Genomic DNA, 20,249 nt, shown 5'->3' with positions numbered 1-20,249 from the left:
GTCTGTTGAGATAATCCTCATTTCTGATTTTGCCTTGGGTCAAGTTAGTTAGCCCTCTCAGCTCTCCTTAAAAGTGGTTATTTATTTTGATAAACAGGTGCTCTAGACCTTTGTGAAAGTTGCTAGATGGAAGAGGGTTTGAGCCAAGCCTTGGCCCACACGGGACCAGAGGCACGGGCCCCAGTTGATCGGTGTCTGTGAATGAATGCATTTAGGTTTGGCTGCAGTGAAGTCACCCAGCTCCCAGGGGCCCAAACCCTCTCCCATCTGCCAGCTGATTACGATACTTCATCTCGTGTTTTACCAAAATTAAGATTTATATTTACAAGCTTTCTCTAACCTCTGAAAACAGTGACCTTATCAAACACCATGAGTATGTTTGGGATACTTTATTCTATGTGAACTCATTCTTTTCTTGAGGCTCACAAGCTATTTAATATTTATCAAGTCTAACAATTTTACAAGGGACCCAGGCAACATTCCAAAATTCATCCTTAATTCTATTTGAAAACGAGGAAAATCTTTTCCTGTTTTCAGTTCTGGGTGCATCCTTAATTTACATGACTTCGGATGAAACAGTTCTTATGGTTCTGAGATCGCTGTTGTAAATTTGTTCTACAACCTGGGGTATGGTTACTTGCAGGGGCCAATTCTTTTTTTTTTTTTTTTTTTTTAATTACTGTGTTCTCAGTACTTTGAGATTTAATTGATACACCGTGACACTTTTCTGCCACCTCCCAGAGGAAGAAGCTGGAGGACAAGTGGGATGGGGTCCACGGTGAGGGCCTCACGCAGCACCGCTTGGAGCGACCCTCTTAACCCGATGTTCCGCAGACCGCACGCGGCTCCACTGGCTGCTCGCCTGGCGCCTCCCCCTTTTCTTTCTCACAGAAAGTTTTCATTTTCTAACAAAATATATTCCCCTTTACAGGCTCAAGCCACCCCTGGAAATACAGTAAGTCCCCTACATGAGAACCTTCAAGTTTTGAACTTTCAAAGATGCGAACGTGCCCCTGTATGCCAGCTGTTGTACTGCACTACCGTACTTTTCAAGGTACTGTACTGTAAGATTAAAAACGTTTTATTTTTTGTTTGTTTTTTATGTATTATTTGTGCAAAAAGTATCATAAACCTATTACAGTACAGTACTATAGAGCCGATTATGTTAATTGGGTACCTAAGCTAACTTTGTTGGACTTACGAACAAACTGGACTTACAAACGTGCTCTCGGAACGGAACTCATTCGTATATAGGGGATTTACGGTATGCCATTTCCTCATCTGATCTCTACTTTTTGAAATGTGCTTCCAGAGCGTCAGGGCACAGGTCTGCTTGCGCTTTGCGCCCATTCTTGTACAAACTCTGGGACAAACCCGCTACTCTCTGCAACATTCAAGTCAGCCTTTCACGTCGCTGAGCAATGGATCCAAGAGAGTAGTTCCCCTCGTTTGCTTCCTCTGTCTTCTGAGAGAGGGTCTGATAGCCAAGAATTTATCAAATGCTTGCTGCCTTTATTAGGATGTACCTTGGAGCCGACATCGAGTAGCCGAAGCCCCTATCACAGCTCTAGTTTACCTTTCGGGCGGCTCGGAAGGGGGATTAGAAAAGCACAGCGCACGCCCCCACGTGGACTGCGGTGCCCCACCCGGCGCATTCTCCATCCCCCGCACTCTGACCCCACCCGCGAGCATTTTCTTTCTCGGAGGTACTGCTATTACCTGGTATGTGTTTGCCTCTTTCCTGAAGTGATTCTGCTCTGGGTCCTGTTTTACCCAGTTCTCCAGGTGAAGACTGGGCACTCTGGTACCAGCCATGGCTGAGCCCCTCAGGGACATGCGTCCTGCTTGACTGCCCTGCCGAGGTGACCCTCCACTTCCCTACTCCTCGATTTTCTGGGAAACTGTTCTCTCCTTTTCCTCCACCGACCTCTCTCTCTCCCCCTCCTTCCAAGCCTACTCTTCAAAGGTGATGCTCCAGGGAGTCTGGCCTTAATCTTCTTCCCATTGCCCTCCACACCCGCACATCTAGCAGACCCCACCCCAATCAGTCCACCTGCCTGGTGGAGGCGCCCATCCTCCCCCGATGAGGCCACAGACCAGGCCCTCACTTCCCCTCAGGACCCCTTCCGCTGCCCCTGCAATGCCTTCATCACCTCTATCTTTCCCAGGTGTGTGCATGTGCACGTGTGTGTGCATGTATGTGTATATGTGTGTGTATGTATGCATGTGTGTATGCGTGTTTGTATATGTGTATGTATGTGTGTGGGTATGTATGTGTGTATGTATGTATGCGTGCATATGTGTGTATGCATATACACGTGTGTGTGTTTTTGTGTGTGTGCGTGTCCGTCCCACACTCTGCCGTACGGAAGCATCCGTGGTTCTCAAACAGGATGCGTTCTCCCAGAGCTTGGTCCGAGCAAATGCTGTCTCCTCACTTGGAATATCGTGTTCATATTCCTATTCCGGGCGGCCGGGACAGTGCCTGGCACGTGGGAGAGCACAGTAAATGCTGACAGATCCGTAACTCGCTCTGCGCGGTCCCGTCTGAGTCCTTCTCCTACACTTAAGTGTGTGAAGACAAATGGAGGAACGTAAGGTCTTCCCAGGAGAAATAACCAAAAGTCCAGGGGAGAGGGAAGAAACAGGATGGTTACGGCTTTAGGAAGAGGGGCCATTTTTGAAAGTGTGTAAATTCAGAACACGACTGAGCAAAGATATGAAGAAGTCATGAGTCTAAGAGAGACGCTCTGGAATCATCAAGTCTACCTGCTAATTGAAAATGAAACTAACTTTCACCTGTGAAAGAGCGGAGGCCAACTAGTCAGCTGGGTCCTCCCATCAATGACGACAGTTCCAGGGAGGAGGGAGGACATAATTGAGAGCACTGTGCCCCCGGAGGGGACGTGCACTTTCAAAGGCCACCATCCGTGTGTCTCCGGGAGAACTCCTCCTAATGGGCACACCGCGGGCCATAGCAACCTCTCGTGACACAAGCTCTCCGAGCAGGAGCACGGAGCCCTGGCCCGATGGTTCTGGAAACCTCTCTCAGCGGACCGTGGTCTGATTTTGTAATCTCGAGTTGGCTTGGGACCTGTAAACACCACGTGTGGCAAGTTCCCAATCCACAGCCCTCCAGACACAGGCCTGGGCCCTCTGATTGCCCACGAAGGGCAGGAAAAGCTGATAGCAGGTGAGCTGGCCCTCATTGCTCGGGAGGGCGGGGGCCGCAGGATGAAGTCTCCACTCGATGGACTGGACTTGGCCCACGGAGGGGGTGACTAGGAACCCCCCACGGAGGAGGTGACCAGGGACCTGGGAGGCACAGGGGCCCGGCTGAGACATCACTGAGGGCGGTTTCCCAACACCCCTACCGCCTTCACTTTCTTTTTGGATCACATAAGACAATGGTATTTTTCAGTCTCCTGTGAGACTTCAACACACACTTGCAACTGTGTGATCACTTAGCCGAGGGTACCCCAAACGAGAACGCCTCTGATATTGACTTTAAGCTGGAGTTACTGTTTGAGAAAAGATCTCCAAAAGGCAAATTCATTCCAACAATGCCTCCAGTCCCCAGCTTAATAACAAACATTGTATTTTCTTGAACATGACTGAACAAAATTGATATAGAACTAGTTAGATATTATACAGAACTGAATCTCAGTGGACACTATTTGAAGGCAGTTGAGTATCAGTCACTAGCTGGGGTGGGGAGCTGGCTCCCTGCGGAGGCCATGCTCTCCATCTGAACGAGAACTCGCAGTGAACGCAGAAAGGCGGCTATGGTGTCCTAAGAAACGTGAACAGCCAAGGAACCCTGTGTGTCCTTTAGTTGTGTTACTTCCCTGTATTAGCCAACAATTTACTCTAAGAATGATGACCTAGAAGGAAAGGGGAAAACGGCACCGTGGTTCCCTTTCCGGTCAGCTCTTCCTGACTCGTCCGTAAACTGAGGGTAAGTTTTAGCACATAGGGAGAGTGAAATAAAACCAGGTAAGTTAGTTTTGTGCCATGTTTCCACCGTCCTAGTCAAAACAAAATATATCCACGTACAAGTTATGAAGTACGAACGGGTGATTTTGGTGATTTCATACATGAGTTAAATGCTTTTATATTTGCATATTAAACTGGCACTGCACAATATAAAGAATGATAAAATTAATGCTAATAATCTAAATTTGTTGTATTTGTTTACTTAAACTGATAATAAATAGCAAATTAAAAAACACCATGACAAGTCAGAGAAAAACTGCAGGAGAATGGAAAAAGCTTTATATTTTAGCATCTTTAAAGGCACTTTCCCTGCTTTTTGAATAAAAGACCCCACATTTTCATTCTGCACTGGGACCCAGAGGTTATACAGCCAGCCATGGTTTCAGGGGTGTCCCAGGTATTACTGATCTTCTCAGCCCTTGGGAGGGCTTTCAGGGGCTTGGGGTAGTGGACCCTACACCCACTCCTGACCTCTTCCCCTGGTGTCAGGCGGCTGTGACGCTGTCCTAGGATGTGAACTTTCAAGGTGGCCATGAGGTGAAAGTTAGGGTCCCCTCAGCTCCCCTGGTCCCGCTCAGAAGACCATCTCTGCTGGAAGCTCACTCCTACAGCTGAACACTTGAGAACACTCTGAGTCCCTGTGTTTACTCTTGTGCCCTCCGCCTGGGACCCGCCCCTGCTCTCTGGGGACAGAGCCTCTCGCATCCCCCCAGCTCGGCCACCAGCTCTCTCCCTGGCCATCTCAGCCCCATTCCCCAGTTGCCCTGGAACTTGATTAGTTTGCCTGTCTTCTCAAGGTAGCGCGGGGCAAGGACCATGCCCGCCTGCTCCCCGTGGATCTCAAGCCCAGCACTGGGCTGGGCAGATCCTGAGTCCACACTGACTATTTGTTTGGTAAATGAATCAGTGCAAGAAGACACCCATGTTAGGATGTGTTAGGTTATTCAGTGTTTTTCAAAATTCAAATCTAGGGCTTATCTCAGTGAAGCAGCGAATTCCAGACATTAGCTGCGACACCAAATAGCTTAGACTTTTGCTAAAGCATGTGAGGACCAGGATGTATTAACAAAATGTTAAAAGAGCAATTCATTATTAATAGCCTAGGCAGATATCTATAAATATTTAAAATTTTTTAAATTAGTAATTTTTTAAAGAACAAAAATACAAACACTCCCACCTTCCTTTTCTCTTATTTTTTCCACTTCTAACTTTTCTTCTTCTCATACCTTTGGTTTCTAGCCTGAATATTAGCTCTTTTGCAGGCAGAAATTAAAGAATAGAGTAGTTAAGTGATTGCAAAGCTTTCCCCATTAATTACATCTCTATAAAGATTATTTATAATATTTTATTTCTTGTTTCAAATAATTTATTAGTACCAATGACATCTTCTCAAGGCATAACGCAAAAGAAAAATGTTTAACATTTTATAATGACCAACATAGTAAGTTTTGTTACTTTCTTTTTCCTAATTTCTGTGCTAAGTCATCCTCCAAGATGTTGACCTGGCTATTTTATGAGTGATTTTGGAATAAAGCATTTTCTAACTCATGTTGGCATCAGTAGCCCTAAGCCGGCACCCACTTTAGTCAAGTGTGGTTGCTTGGAGAGTTTTTAAAGTGATGCTGAATCCTATCCTTTGAACTTTTACAAATATCGTTTTCCCTTAAACCTGATTATTCTGAAGCCACGTTAATTCTGACTTGAGAAAGCAGTGTCCAACAACACAGCAAAGCATGGCTCTTGTAACAAGCAGTTCCATAAGTGGAGAAGGTGGCGTGACAAAAATCACAATGGACTTATACAAGACGGGATTTTCCTGTTTGCAAATGGCTTTTTCTTGCCTTGGTCCAACGTCCTTGACTGATGAGTGTCCAGCTCATCATGCAAACCGACAAACCAATTGCTAAAAAGGTCTTTCTCATTTCTGCCAAGAACCTCTCTCTAAGAGTGTGTGAAATAAAAACGCCACGCGCAAGGCTGAATCGACACCAGCCGTAAGATTAAGTCCAGAGTGCCGTGGAGATCACTGCACAGAACGCCTTCTCCCAAACACCACCACCACCGGACAAAGCAGGAGGGAACAGGCCGAGGGGATAATGCTGCCCAGGCCCCCGGGGAGGGACCAGATGGGACCTAATAGCTCTTTTCTACTACTAATTTCTATGATAATTCCGAGTTGCCACATGGCATATGTATTTTTTTTTTGACCTAAAGACAGAATATCTGTCAATGAAGTGACCAGGATTTTAATGAAAGGTATTTTTCATGAACTGTATCTATTCACACGTTATATTTCTCACCCACTCCTCACCCCCACTCTCCAGCAACATGTCACTGATGGTAAGGTTGCGAGAAGTACAGAGACAGAGGTCAAACACAATACGCTTATCATCATTACCAATACTAATTAGAAACAGAGATCCTGAGTTTTATTAGGAGGTCAGATGCCTTTCGCAGCGATTTTTTTTTTTTTTTTTTTTGCAGCGATTTTATGAAGTTGCCTTAATTTCTTTTTCTTATGGTCAGGGGTCATGCCTGAATTTAAAGATGACAGCATGCCAACTAATGTTGGAGAAAAAAAAATTACACTAGTGAAATTTCTTCTGTTTTTAGAGAGAAGACCAGAAATGAGAGAAGGAGATATTAATGATTTGGGAAAATGACAAAAGGATTTCCAGCCATTCTCACTGATGAGTTCAAGTACAACTTTGTTGAGGGTGTCTTTCCCTGTCCTCCCGACCAGACGCAATGTCCCCCTCCCCCGACCTCCTGGAACACCATTTGTGCTTCTCTGGTGGCACTTGCTACGTTCTTTGATTTATTAGCGTCATTTCTGGTAGGCACTTGGAGTGACCCCGTTGCATTTTCTCAGCACCCCACCTTACACACAACAGACTGCAGCAAACAGGGAGGGAGGAGGAGGAGACCGAACTTGGGGAGAAATACCCCAGGAGGAATGAGCATCTTGTCATAGGCACCACTTCTTAGCATAAACATATGTGACTTGATTATGAAAACCAACTCTTCTAAGTTTGATGTAGCACAAAATTATTATATTTAATATAAACTAAGGAATGGTATGAAAATCACAGTGTTTTTCAACCCAGATTGAAAAAAATTCCCTCTTCCCTCTTCCACCCAGTTGTTAAGACTTACCTCTCGTGAGAAGGTTCCTGGAAGCTGGATGCTGGGATGGTTAATACATTACACACTTAGCGCAAAAAGATACAAGCTCTGGTAGAGGGGGATGAGGCACTTCACGGCCCTGCTGGCGTTGATGCAAGTGGCACAGATAAGGCTTGGCAGGAGCTGCCCACTCACGATTGCTCCATCAAACAGGGGCCCAAAAAACGGAACCTGTTGATTCAAGACAAAACAAAACCAAAAAAAAAAAAAAACAAAACCACTTAATTAAAAAAAAAAAAACCCAGTAAAAGTCAAACCAAAGACATGAGAACAGCTGCTTGATGCCTCGGACCTGTCACAACTGCACAGGCTGCCACCCACAGACTGGATACTAGACCTGGACCCAGTTCTAGGGCTTTCGGATCAAGCCAAGCAGGATTGTTCCACGACGCTCCTCTATTGCGAACTCTTTGGCTAAACTTCTCATGACAGATTGTCACCAAGTTCTTCTTTTCCTTCTCGCGTTGTCATTCACGGGATGGCACTGTTCTTTCTAAGCATCTCCACTGTGTGGATTATGCACAGAACACAGCCGGGCCTCACTGTACACCCCTAGCCTGGCAACCTTCTGAAACCAGTTTTGGAACTGGCAACATTTTTGCATGAATCCCGATGCATGTTAACTCTTAAAGGAGATGACAACTGTCCCCACAAGGTCCTTCTCCTTCTTGAACCTTCTTTCCCTCTGCTTCCGAGACACTGCATTATCCACATTTCCTTCTACTTCTTTAATAGAGACTCGGCTTTCCTTCATGCCTGGGCCACCCACAAGGGTTTGGTGCCTGTCTTTTTTGGATTTCTTTTTTCTCTCTCTCACCGTTTGTTTGTTTGTTTTTTTCATTAGAATTTCATCTAATCCATTCACTACTATGGAGATTGGCAGCTCCATGTGGTCAAGGACTGGGTCTTGCTTATAACTCTTGTATTTATTCCTATCACTTACTTATTCATTTATTCAAAAATATTTATTATGTGACAGACACTGTTTTATTGACTGGGGACACAGCAGCAAATAACAAAAAAAAATTCCTGATTTCATTGAGCTTAGAATTTATTGGAGGTTTCAGAGAATAAACAGTTTAAAGACATAAAATATGTAATATGTCAGGTAGTAAAGTGCTAAGGTGAAAAAGAAAGCAGGGAAGAGCAATAGGACTCCTTCTGGGAGGGGGGGGGGTCCTCCAGTTAGAGGTCGCACAGCAGGGGGCGCTGCAAGCAGAGGACTGGACAGAGGGAGGGGTGACCTCAAGCTTCGAGGACGGCTGACAGGAGAGCATCCCAGGCAGGGCAACAGCACGTACGATGCCCTGGGTGGGAGCAGAATCCGTATGTTTCAGCAACAGTAAGGAAGCCACGGTGCTGAAGTCGAGTGAGCGAGAGAAAGCACGGAAGGAGATAAAGTCAGACAGGTAATAAGAGGGGCTGTGAGGGGAATCTTATAGATCTGGAGGGTTTAGGAAGTGAGGGATATGATCTAACCTGTATTTTTTTTTTTTTTTTTTTTTTTTGTCACGCCGGACAGCTTGCGAGATCTTAGTTCCCTGACCAGGGATCGAACCCATGCCCTTGGCTGTGAAAGCGTGGAGTCCTAACCACTGGACCACCAGGGAAGTCCCAAACCTGCACTTTAAAGGTATTGCTCTGGCTGCTATGTTGGGAAAACTGCGAAGAGTGAGCATTATGGAAACCAGTTAGGGAACTACTGTGTGATCCAGGTGAGGGGTGATGCTGGCTTGGATGCCAGTGGTAGCAGGGGAAGTGGGGAGGTAGAGCTGAGAGGATTTGCAGAGAATTACTAATGAAGTGGGAGAGAAAAAGAGGCATGGGTGATGCCACGGTGTGTGGCCTGACGACTGGAAGGTTGGAGCCACCTTGTCCTGGAAGACTGGCGGGGAGGGCCATGAGCTCAGCGTTAGACGTGCTAAGCTTGAGATGCCTTTTAACTGCCCAGTGGTGATGCTTGAGGGCGGCAGTGGACACATCGAGCGGGAAGCCAAGGGGGAGGCTCAGGCTGGAGATTTGTAAGAGTTATTCACTGACACCTGGTGCTCACGGCCATGAGGCTGGATGTTCAGACAAGATAGGGCACGTACAGGGTGGTATGGCCATAGCCCAGGCTGGGTATTCAGATGAGCAAGAAAAAAGGTTCAAGAACTACATCCTGTGGCCCTCCAATGTTTAGAGGTTGGAGACATGAGGAAGAATTATTGAATAACACTGAGGAGTGGCTGCAAGTGGAGGAGAAAAACCTCCAATGAGCAGCACTGACCCTGGTACACGGCTGGAATGCAAATGAGTAAAATTCATTAATATTTGAAATAATTTAAATAAACTAATAAATGTGGGTCTCCAGCCTAGGTCTTTTGACTCATGTCAAGGACTATTTATCTGTAGAACACCTTTTCTGTGGTTAGAATTGGGGGAGGGGCTTGGCATACACAGTGAATGAAAGACTATCTTTGCCCGTAGGAACTGACATGAGGAGCTGACACAAGAAAACTATGCACTAATATCCTTCAACAAAAATGCAAGAACCCTTTACAAATTTTTAGCAAATTAAATCCAGCAATATATAAAAAGGACACTGTATCTTGACCAAGGGGTACTTTCCGTAAAAAAAAAACCAAGGTTGGTTCAATACCCATAAATCCATCAATGCAATTTACTATATTAATAGAATAAAGAAGAAAAACCATATGATGTTCTTAATAGAAACATGAAAAGCATAGATAAAATTCAACTCTCATTCATGATAAAAAAAAAATAATTCCCAGCAAACTGGGAATAGAAGGGAACTTCCTCAATTTGATGAAACCTTCGAGGGAAAAAAATTATGGCATAATTCATGGTAAAACAATAAATGTTTTCTACCTAAAGACCTGAAAAGGCAAGGATGTCTATGCTCACTTCTTTTAGTCAACATTTTAAAAGGTCCTAGTCATTACAATAAAGAAAAATAAGAGAAAGAGAGGAAGAAAAACGAAAGGAGCATAAAGATTAAAAAGAAGTAAAGTAATTTTTATTCACAGATAACATGATTATGTACATGAGAAATCCAAAGGACTTTAACTAGAACTAATAAGTGAATTGTGAAAGGTCACTGGATACAATATACCCTCCAAATAATTGTATTTTTGAATGTTAGCAACCAATAATTGGAAAATGACATTTAAAAATACTATTCATAATGGCATCAAAAACGTCAAATACCTAGAAATAAACTTGACAAAAGATACGCAAAACAACTATACTTAAAACTACCAAACATTGCTGAGATAAATTAAAGGCAACCTAAATAAACGGAAAGATGTACAATGTTCATGGATTGGAAGTTTCCATATTATAAAAATGTCAAGTCTTCTGAAACTGAATTATAGATTCAGTACAAAACAAATAAAAATTCCAACAAGCTGCTTTTATAGATATGGACAAGCTGATTATAAATTTACATGGAAAAGAAAATACATAGATTAGCCAAGACAATAATAATAAGACATGTTACCTGATTTCAAGAAATACTATAAAACTATAATAATGACTATAACATAATATTGGAACCAGGATAGACAAATATATCAACAGAACAAAATACAGAGTCCAAGAATAGAATCACACATATATGATAATTGATCTGTAATAAAGGCAACATATCAATTTTATGGGGAAGGAAAGTCTGTTTCAATAAAGACACTGAAACAACTGCATAGACATATTGAAAAGTGAACCTTGACCTCTACCTCATACCACACACAAAACTGAGATGGATTATAGATTGAAATATTAAAGCTAAAACCACAAAGTTTCTAGAAGGAAACATGAAAAAATCTTTGCAACCTTGGGTGAGGCAAGGATTTTTTAGGGTACAAAAGGTACCAACCAGGGACTTCCCTGGTGGTCCGATGGGTAAGACTCCACGCTCCCAATGCAGGGGGCCCAGGTTCGACCCCTGGTCGGGGAACTAGATCCCACATGCCACAACTAAGAAGTCCTCAGGCTGCAACTAAAAGATCCCACATGCCACAACTAAGACCCGGCGCAGCTAAAACAAATAAAAATAAAAAATGAAAGTACCAATTATGAAAGAAAAAAATAAATTGGATAATAAAAATTTTTAAAATTCTGCTCATCATGAAAGTGAAAAGGCAAGCCACACATATTCCACCAAAGTGGATATATCCTAAATGTCCATCAACAAGAGCATGAATCAAAATTTGTGGCATATTGACTCAACAGAATAGTCCACAGTAATGAAAGGAACAAATCTATAACATCATGGGAATGACCCCAATATAGTGCTGAGTGAAAGAAACAGACACAAAGAAGTTCACACTACATAATACTATTCAAAAACAGGTAGAACTAATCAATGTTGACAGAAATCAGAATAGTGGCCACTTTTTGGGGGGATTGGTGATTTCTGGGGGTTGGTAATATCCTGTGTTTACATCTGGGTAGTATTAAATTGTCTACTTTGAGGGGCTTCCCTGGTGGTCCAGTGGTTAAGACTCCGTGCTCCCAATGAAGGGGGCGTGGGTTCGATCCCTGGTTGAGGAAGTTCTGCATGCTGCAGGGCGTGGCCAAAATAAATAAATAAATCGTCTGCTCTGAAAACATTCATCAAGCTGTGCATTTACAATTTGTGACCTTTTCTTTATGTTACATTTCAATGAAAATATTTTTTAAAAGTAAGAATACAGATTCGAACAACACAACTGACAAACCATCCTAATGGATACATACAAAATACAGTCGCAGAAGACATATTCTCTTCAAGTATGCACAGAATTTTTTTTTTTTAATTGACCGTATTCTAGGCCAAGGATATAGCCTGTGGGACCTAATTCCAGCCTGGTGCCTTTTTTGTATGGCCTGCAAACTTAAGAATGGTTTTTACTTTTTTCAAATGGTTGGAAAAAAATATTTTGTGACATGACATTATATGAAACTCAAAATCAGTCCAAAATACAGTCTTACTGGAACATGGCCACTCTCTTCACCTGTGTCTGCTTTCACACAGCAATGGCAGAGCCGAGTAGTTGTGACAGACACTGCATGGGCAACAAACACTAAAATGTTTACTACCTGGTCCTTTAAAGAAAAAGTTAGCTAGGCCCTGTTCTAGGTCACAGAGCAAGTCTCAAGAAATGTCAAGGGGTTGAACTCATACGATACGTATTTTGTGCCCAAAAGAGCTATTAGTTAAAAATCCACAGCAAAAGGAAAACCAGAACAAATCTCTATGTTCAGAAATGAAGAAATACTTCTAAATAACTCAGGGGTCAACAAAAATACTGAAATGAATATTTTAAAATATGTTAAGCTAAATAATAAAGAAAATAGTGGATATTATAACTTACATGTTGAAACAGTACTCAGAGAAAATGTGTAGGATTAAATGCTTATATTAGAAAGAATAAAGGCTGCAACTGAATGAGACAGGCATTCATCTCAAGAAATATTGGAAAGCCAAAAGAATAAAATAAACTTGAAGAGTAAAGGGAAAGAAAAAAAAGGCAAAACTAGGCATTAATGAAATAGAAACACAACAGAGAGAATAACCAAGATCAAAAGTTGGTTCTTTGAAAAAAGTCTAATACAATTAATTGATAGGTCTTTGGCAAGATGAATCAAGAAAAGAAGAAAGTACAAATAAATAATATTAAAAATAAAAGGGGGACACGACCACAGATGCTTAGAAAATGTGTACAGCTTTTTATGCCTATTCATTTGGAAACTTAGATGAAATTGCTAAATTTCCAGTAACATACAACTTAGCTAATATAGATACAAGATGATATATAAAAACCGTAATTCTATAAGCTTTAAAGTAATTGAATCACAGTGAAAAAAAACTATTTTAAAGAGGAAAAGCCATCCCAGATAGCTTTAGTGGCAAATTCTACAAAACCTTTAAAGAACAAATTATTATTTTAGAGACAATTCCAGTGTATAGGAAAAGGGAAACCAAACCCATTCATTTTATTAGGCTAGTGTAATCTTAATAACAAAATCAGGAGCCAATCTCACTCATGAACATGCATGCAAAAATCCCAGCAAAATTCTAGCAAACCAATTCAATAATGTGCAAAAAATAATAAAACATCATGATCAAGTTGAGTACATCCCAGGAATATGTGTGGGTTTTCATTAAAAATCAATCTATATACTTAACAACATTAGTAGTAGAAATGAGAAAAGTCAGAGAATCACCTCAACAGATGTTGAAAACAGTGTTTCATAAAATTCAAAATTCATTTATGATAAAAAAAAATTCTTAGCCATCTTGGAATAGACGGGAACTTCCTTAATCTGTTAAAGAATATCTACTAAACCCTACAGAAACCACTAAACTTAAGGGTAAGACATTAAAAGCTTTATGTATGTATGAGAGAAGAATGTCCCCTTGATCACATCTATCAACATCTGTGCTGGAGATCCTTGCCAATACAATAATGCAAGAAATAGAAATAGGAGATTATGAATTAGAAATGAAGAAGCAAAACGGTCATTATTTCAGATGACATGATTATATTCACAGAATCTCCAAAAGAATCTACAGAAAACGCTCCGAATTCATAAGAGGGTTTACCAAGGTCAATGGACACAGCATAAACAGAAAAATCCTACTGCATTTCTATCTACCAGCAACCAATGGTTAGAAAATGAAATGAAGAGATACTATTTACAACTGCATAAAAATATGAAGTCCAGAGGAATAGATCTAACAAGGAAAGTATACAGAAATCTTTAAAACTTCACTGAGAGACGTTCCAGTGGTCTAAATATAATACATGGAAGGATGTATCCGTTCATGGACCAGAAAACTCAGCATTTGTTATTTCCCATCCCAGACCGATCTGTGGATTCAACACACCGTATCTGATGAGCTGCTTCTAAAATGTATATGGGAATCAGAGAGGCCAGGAAAAGCTAAGACATTCTTGAGGAAGAACAAGGTAGGGGCTGGCCTCATTTTATAGCAAGTGACACCATAAGCTGTAGGAAGCAAGACAGTGTGACAGAGGCCCACTGGACCCAGTGGAGCTGAGTGGAGGGGCCTACATGCAGGAAGATTGTTGAAAACTCATCTCCCATGATCACTGGGACATACTGCCATGTGAGGGTGGGATACTGACTTATAAGATATGGTATGTCCTTGGAACCAGGGACCAATACATGGTGGCCTTTCTTCCATAACCAGAATACTCACATCTAGGTATAGCGGGGGAAGGAGAGTGCCTCTCCCATTACTCCTCCTGACCCACATGTAAGTTTTTTCTTTTGCTCCTACAATGCTGGTCTCTGATGTTAGTTTTTCAGTATGGAAGGGAGCAGCAACCCTACCAGAAGAAGGCACTGTGGTTCCCCTCAACTGGAAGGGGAAACTGCCCCTGGTTATCAGGCTCCCCAGATCAGCGGACAGCAACGTGGTACAGGGAGTTCTGGGGTGGCCTGGGTGAGGCCTCTGCTACACAACGGGGATGGGGAAAAGGGAATCTCCTGGGTACCCCCTCCTGCTCCCATGCTCAATGGGAAATTTAATGGAAGACTACATCAAGTATTAGGCCTAATCATAACCTCAATTCATCACTTCGTCCTTGTTGAGCATGTATATTCACAACCAACTAAAGCTTCTGCATGATGACCAAATCCTGGAGATTAATAAGATTTTCCAAGACTGCTGACAAACTAGATTTCCTTTCCAGCTGCAAATTAGGAGATGCATGTGGAGCCCCTCTCATGTGCTCCGTGTTGAAAGGAAGAACAGCTGTGAGAGGAAGCACAGAGCTAGAAAGTACAGCCCCAGTGATTTTCTCCTCATCAGGCCCGGGTCCAGTCCAAGGCACTTTCACAGCCAGGTTCTCTTGGCCAGATCCCGTGAAAGCAGAGAAGACTCGCATCTGCAGAGAAGTTCCTGCTGCAACACTGTGCAGCCTAACAGCACAGGGATGCACCCAGCTGCTGGAGCAAGGACAAGGGAGAATCCTTGGGACACACAAAGTGATCGGAAATCTCCATTTGATTTGTGGGAATTAATCTTTCAAGGACTCAGTCGAGACATTTTGGATAATCAACAACTGAGGTCTGTTCCAGTTCCTCATGGATGACCTCTAGCTTCCAGAACTGGAACACTGCCACGAGATCCAGGCCTGCTGAGCCCCAGGCTGTGCTGGAAGCTGTAAATGCAGAGTCTGGGTGGTGTGACTTACCCAGTTTGGTCAGTTATGCCTCCCTTTTTAAAAACTAAAGGCATCTGTTCATAACAAAGATATGGCCACGATTTTTGTGCCCAGCTCTTTGACACTGCTTTTCTCATGTAAGAGGTGGGTGACTTAATCAAAGGTCTAGGATTCCGCACATATGCCTGTAAAGTGTACACAGTCCTCCATTAATAAGCCTCTGCACACAGGTGTGACAACTAACACTCTTCTACTCAGAAAGAGATCAACGCTACTCGGATTCAAATTCTGGACTTGGTTTGGCTACCCGGAAACCAAGTTTGCTACACCTGCACCAACTGTGGACGTATTTGGAGCCCAGGAGCAGTGTGGTCTGCCCTACTGCCCTCACAGACTGGCTGCAAGGTTCAAATGCTATATTAATAAGTGTGGTGCAAACAGTACTGTCCTAATGAGAGGGAATGTAGAAGAATCATATACTTTTGAGATAAGGGTGAAAACTTTAAAAGAAATATAAGGTATGTTTCTGAGAAGGAGAATGTTTATTTCCAAATATTTTAATCTCTATATATGTATAAATATGTTCTCTAAATATCAGAAGATAATTTTTGGAAAAAATGGATAATCAGAGGACTCTCAAATTTTGTCTGAAACTTCTGAAGAGTACACAGAATCTTTCTAGGCTGAAAGGGGCAGGGAGATCAGATTTCATCTGTTTCATAGTTACGTATTTGCCTGCTTTGAGGGCTATAGAGGAATACAGAGAAATAAGTCACGGCTCTTACCCACAGGCAGTTTGCACGCAAGATAAAAATATGTATTCAAGAAGGCAACAAAATGAAGAGAAAAAAAGAGCTTTAGGGTGAGTACAGACATAACGTTCTGTAGCCAGAGAGAGTCCTCTTCTAGCTGAGAGAAGCCTCGGAAGTCTTCATGTAGGAGGCGGTCATGACCGTGGGCGCCAGCAGAGACTGGTGATGGGAGGGGAGGTACACCCCAGGCAAATAGCGTAAGACGGGAAGGAAAGGGTGAGGGGGCACTGGCTCTCTTTGCTAAGGCAGCTTCCCCACCACGTACGTCAGGAGGTGTTAATCCAGCTGAGCATTCGTTGGTGTTGTGTGAAAAGACGTGCCTAAAAGGTTACAGATAAATAAAGAGCAAGGGTGTCGACAGAACCGGGCAACGGTCTGCACGCTGCTGCCGAGGGACTTCCTGGGTAAGTCAGAGGCTGGGCACTGAAGGAGGTAAGGCAGGAGGGAAGCCTAGACTGTGGACTTGAGAAGATTGTAAAGCTCTGGAATCGGTACCTTGGGAAATGCATGGAGCATCAGAATCACTGAGAGACACAGGAAAATACTGAAGAACAGCCGGGGGACCCAGCTGACAGCGGACTCCGTGAACGCCCAGCAGAAATAACCAGCTCGTTTTCACAACTCGTCGCTGCTGTATTTGCCCACCTGCAGCCTCTCCACCCTCTCCACCTAATGTCCTGGGAATCCAAATGCAGGCAACACAGAGCACCAGGTAAATTTTCTACGCTTATTCATGAGATGAAAAGGCCACGATGAAAGCATGCTCTTCAAGTCTGTGCGTGTCGCTAGGAGATACAGCGTGGTAGAGGCCACAGAGCTAACCTGGAGATGGTCTTTGCAAACTAAGTGGTCAGGAACCAAACGCAGAAGTCAGGTAGGGAAGAATGCATGTCTTTATACTCGGAGGGAAAAGCCACCTTACAAAAAGATGGGAGTAAAGCAAGGGCCTGTGAAGTGAAGAGTAATGGCATTAATGACCACAATCTCTATGAACAGAACTTTGTGAGCTGGAAAATAATGTTAGAATAAGAGGTCAGGAAGGAAAGACATGGAAGGAAAGAGCTTCTACACACGGGCGACTAGGCGTGCGGGGAGACACCCATCCCCCCAGAAAAGCGTCTGGTTACCTACCCCGAAGCCAGAACCACTTCATCACCGACGGGGACGGGGACCATCCCTGGAGATGTGGTCCTACAAGGCTCACATTGAGGGGCAGGCCTTCACGTCCACCAACCGAGGCACCAGGGCGGAGCAGCCCCACCACCGGGGACACCACGTGCCTTGCCCCGAATCCTGCCTACGAACTGAGGAGAACAGAACCTATTTGGGGGCGTTTCATGAAAATTGCAAACAACACAGTTTCTCACCTTTCTGACCAGATCCCCAAAGTCAACCTAAAACAACCAAAAAGTTATAATGAACAATGAGAGAATCAAGTGCCAGACTGGAAATAACGAAGGGCCAAAATGAGAGGCCAAAGGGAAAGGAGTGATTTCTGGGCGTGGTTATTCACAGGGCTGTAGGCACCAGGGATGCTGGCTGCACAGACAGACTGACCCTCACAGGGTCATCTGTGCGTGAGCAAGGTCAGACCGGTGGTTTCTCAGGGCGCTTCTACCCCCGGTGTCTAGGATTCCAGGACCTGCCAGTTTCCCGCTCTGGGAAGCTCATGATCCCACGATATGAACTTCTGAACTGAGAGGGTGTGTTCTGGCCCTGCAGTGCCTGAGATGCCAAAGTGGGTGACAGATACATCGGTTAAAAAATTGCATTCAAGTATAACAACTTTTCCGTTGGAAAAAAAAAATATCAGTTATGTTATTTGTCAGAAAGACTGAGAAGTCCACGGACTGAAACTTTTATAAAAAGTAAAATGTGTTAAATTCCAAGCACTTCTCATGTGCTCCATGGTCCAGGGTGGGATGTGGAGGGGGAGGCATGGCCCTGTCCTCCAGACATGCACATACGTGTGTGTGTGTGTGTGTGTGTGTGTGTGTGTATTTTATATACATTTTACTTCTTTTAGTGTTTGCCCTTGAGTTTGACATATACATTTATAATTAATCCAAGTCCTCTTTCAAATAACACTTACTGCTTCACAGGTAGTGCAAGTACCATATAACAGAATATTTCTAATTCTTCCCTCCCATCCTTATAACACTGCTGTCATTCATTACTTATCCATAAGTTATAATCACTGAATGCACTGTTGCTATTATTGTTTGGAAAAAACTGTTATTTGTTAGATCAATTAAGAATAAGAAAATAAAAGATTTCAGTTTACCTTCATTTATTCCTTCTCTAAAGCTCTTCCTTTTTAAAGTAGATCTGTGTTTCTGATCTGTGACATTTTCTTTTTGATGAATTTATTGTAATATTTCTTGCAAGGCAGGTCTACTGGCTACAAATTTCCTAATTTTTGTTTGAGAAAGTCTTCATTTCTTCTTTCACTTTTGAAGAATACAGAATTCCATGCTGGTGGTTTTTCTCTTTCAACACTTGAAATATTTTACTTCACTTGCTTCTAACTTAAATGATTTCTGGCTAGAAGTCCAATGTAATACCTATCCTTGAACCTCTATAGTTGTTATTTTTTTTCCTCTGGCTTCTTTTAAGATTTTCCCATTGTTTTTGATTTTTGGTAGTGTCTGTTTGGGCTGCTTTAACAGAGTACTATAGACTGGCTGGCTTATAAACAACAGAAATTTATTTCTCACAGTTCTGAAGGCTGGAAAGTCCCAGAACAAGATGTCGGAAGATGGCTGGTTCATGGACGGCTGTCTTCTCTCTGTGTTCTCACAAGCAGTAAGGGGTAAGGGAGCTCTCTGGGGCCTCTTTTATAAGGTCACCAATCCCACTCCTGAGGGCCCCACCCTTATGACCTAATCACCTCTCTACCCCTACCCCTAAATACCATCACACTGACGGTTAGATTTCAAAATATGAATTCTGGGGGGTGGGGGGGGCACAAACATTCAGTCTGCAATGTGCAGTTTGAATGTGATATGTCTAGGTGTAGATACTTTGGTATTATCCTCCTGGGTGTTGTCTACGCTTCCTGGATCTGTGGTTTGGTATCTGTCATCAACTTGGAAATTTTTCACATATTATAATTATATATTAAAGTATATGTTATATAAAAATATCTTTAAATTATAATTTCAAATATTTCTTCTGTTCCTTTCTCTTTCTTTTCCTTCTAGTATTCCCATTAGGGGTATATAACACTTTATAATTATCCCACAGGTCTTGAATGCTCTGTACAGTTTTATCATTTTTTCCCTTTGCATTTCAGTTTTGATATTTCTATTGACATGTCTTCAAGCTCACAGTTCCTTTCCTCACCTGTCCAGTTTATTCGTGAACCCATCAAAGGCATTCTTCTTTTCTGCTACAGTGTTTTTGATTTCTAGGATTTCCTTTTAATTCTTTCTTGGAGTTTGCATCTCTCTGCTTCCATTACTCATCTCTTCTTGCATGTTGTCCATTTTTTCTATTAGAGCCTTTAGCATATTAATCACAGTTCTTTTAAATTCCTCATTTGATCATTTCAAAATGTTTGCCATATCTGAGTCTGATTTTGATGCTTGCTCTGTCTCTTCAAACTGTGGGAGTTTTTCTGCCTTTTAGTATGCCTTGCAATTTTTTTGTTGAAAGCTGGATATGATATACCAGGTAAAAGGAACTGAAGTAAATAGGCCTTTAGTGTAAGGCTTTATGTTTGTCTGGCTGGGAGTTAGGCTGTGTTTATGGTTTGCTGAAATTGTAGATGAAGGTGTCAGAGGCTAAAGCTTCCTTGGATGCCTCTGTTTTTGACTCCCCTGTTGTGTCTGGGTTTCTCTAGAGACTTCATGGATAAGGTCTCAGATGTGCAGTTCTTTTGGTTGTTTCCTGTTACTATACAAAAGTCTGGCTGATGCCATGGTGAGATGTGGGGGAGAAGTGCTCCACGGACCTGTCATGAGGTCCCTAACCCTAACCCTAAAAAGCAGTCCCGTAATCAGTGAGATGGAGCTGCGATAAAAGAATTCATGAAGAAAACTAGACAACAAAAAACCCAACTACAATAAACAAC

The 20,249-nt window shown here is 42.7% G+C and overlaps 1 protein-coding gene across 1 annotated transcript in view; it reads right to left on the bottom strand.

Annotated features, from left to right (window-relative positions):
* Positions 1–20,249, bottom strand: part of RALGAPA2 (Ral GTPase activating protein catalytic subunit alpha 2) — a 278,311-nt gene that overhangs the window by 69,500 nt on the left and 188,562 nt on the right. The window contains 1 exon segment of the mRNA XM_082359553.1: positions 7,226–7,353. Within this exon segment, the coding sequence (XP_082215679.1) occupies positions 7,226–7,353 (128 nt within the window).

The sequence above is a fragment of the Balaenoptera borealis genome (genome assembly GCF_965194805.1).
Source record: "Balaenoptera borealis genome assembly, chromosome: 16".
In the NCBI taxonomy this organism is placed as follows: Eukaryota; Metazoa; Chordata; class Mammalia; order Artiodactyla; family Balaenopteridae; genus Balaenoptera; species Balaenoptera borealis.
The sequence above is the reverse complement of the archived record's forward strand: the minus strand, read 5'-3'. Positions and strand labels throughout refer to the sequence as shown.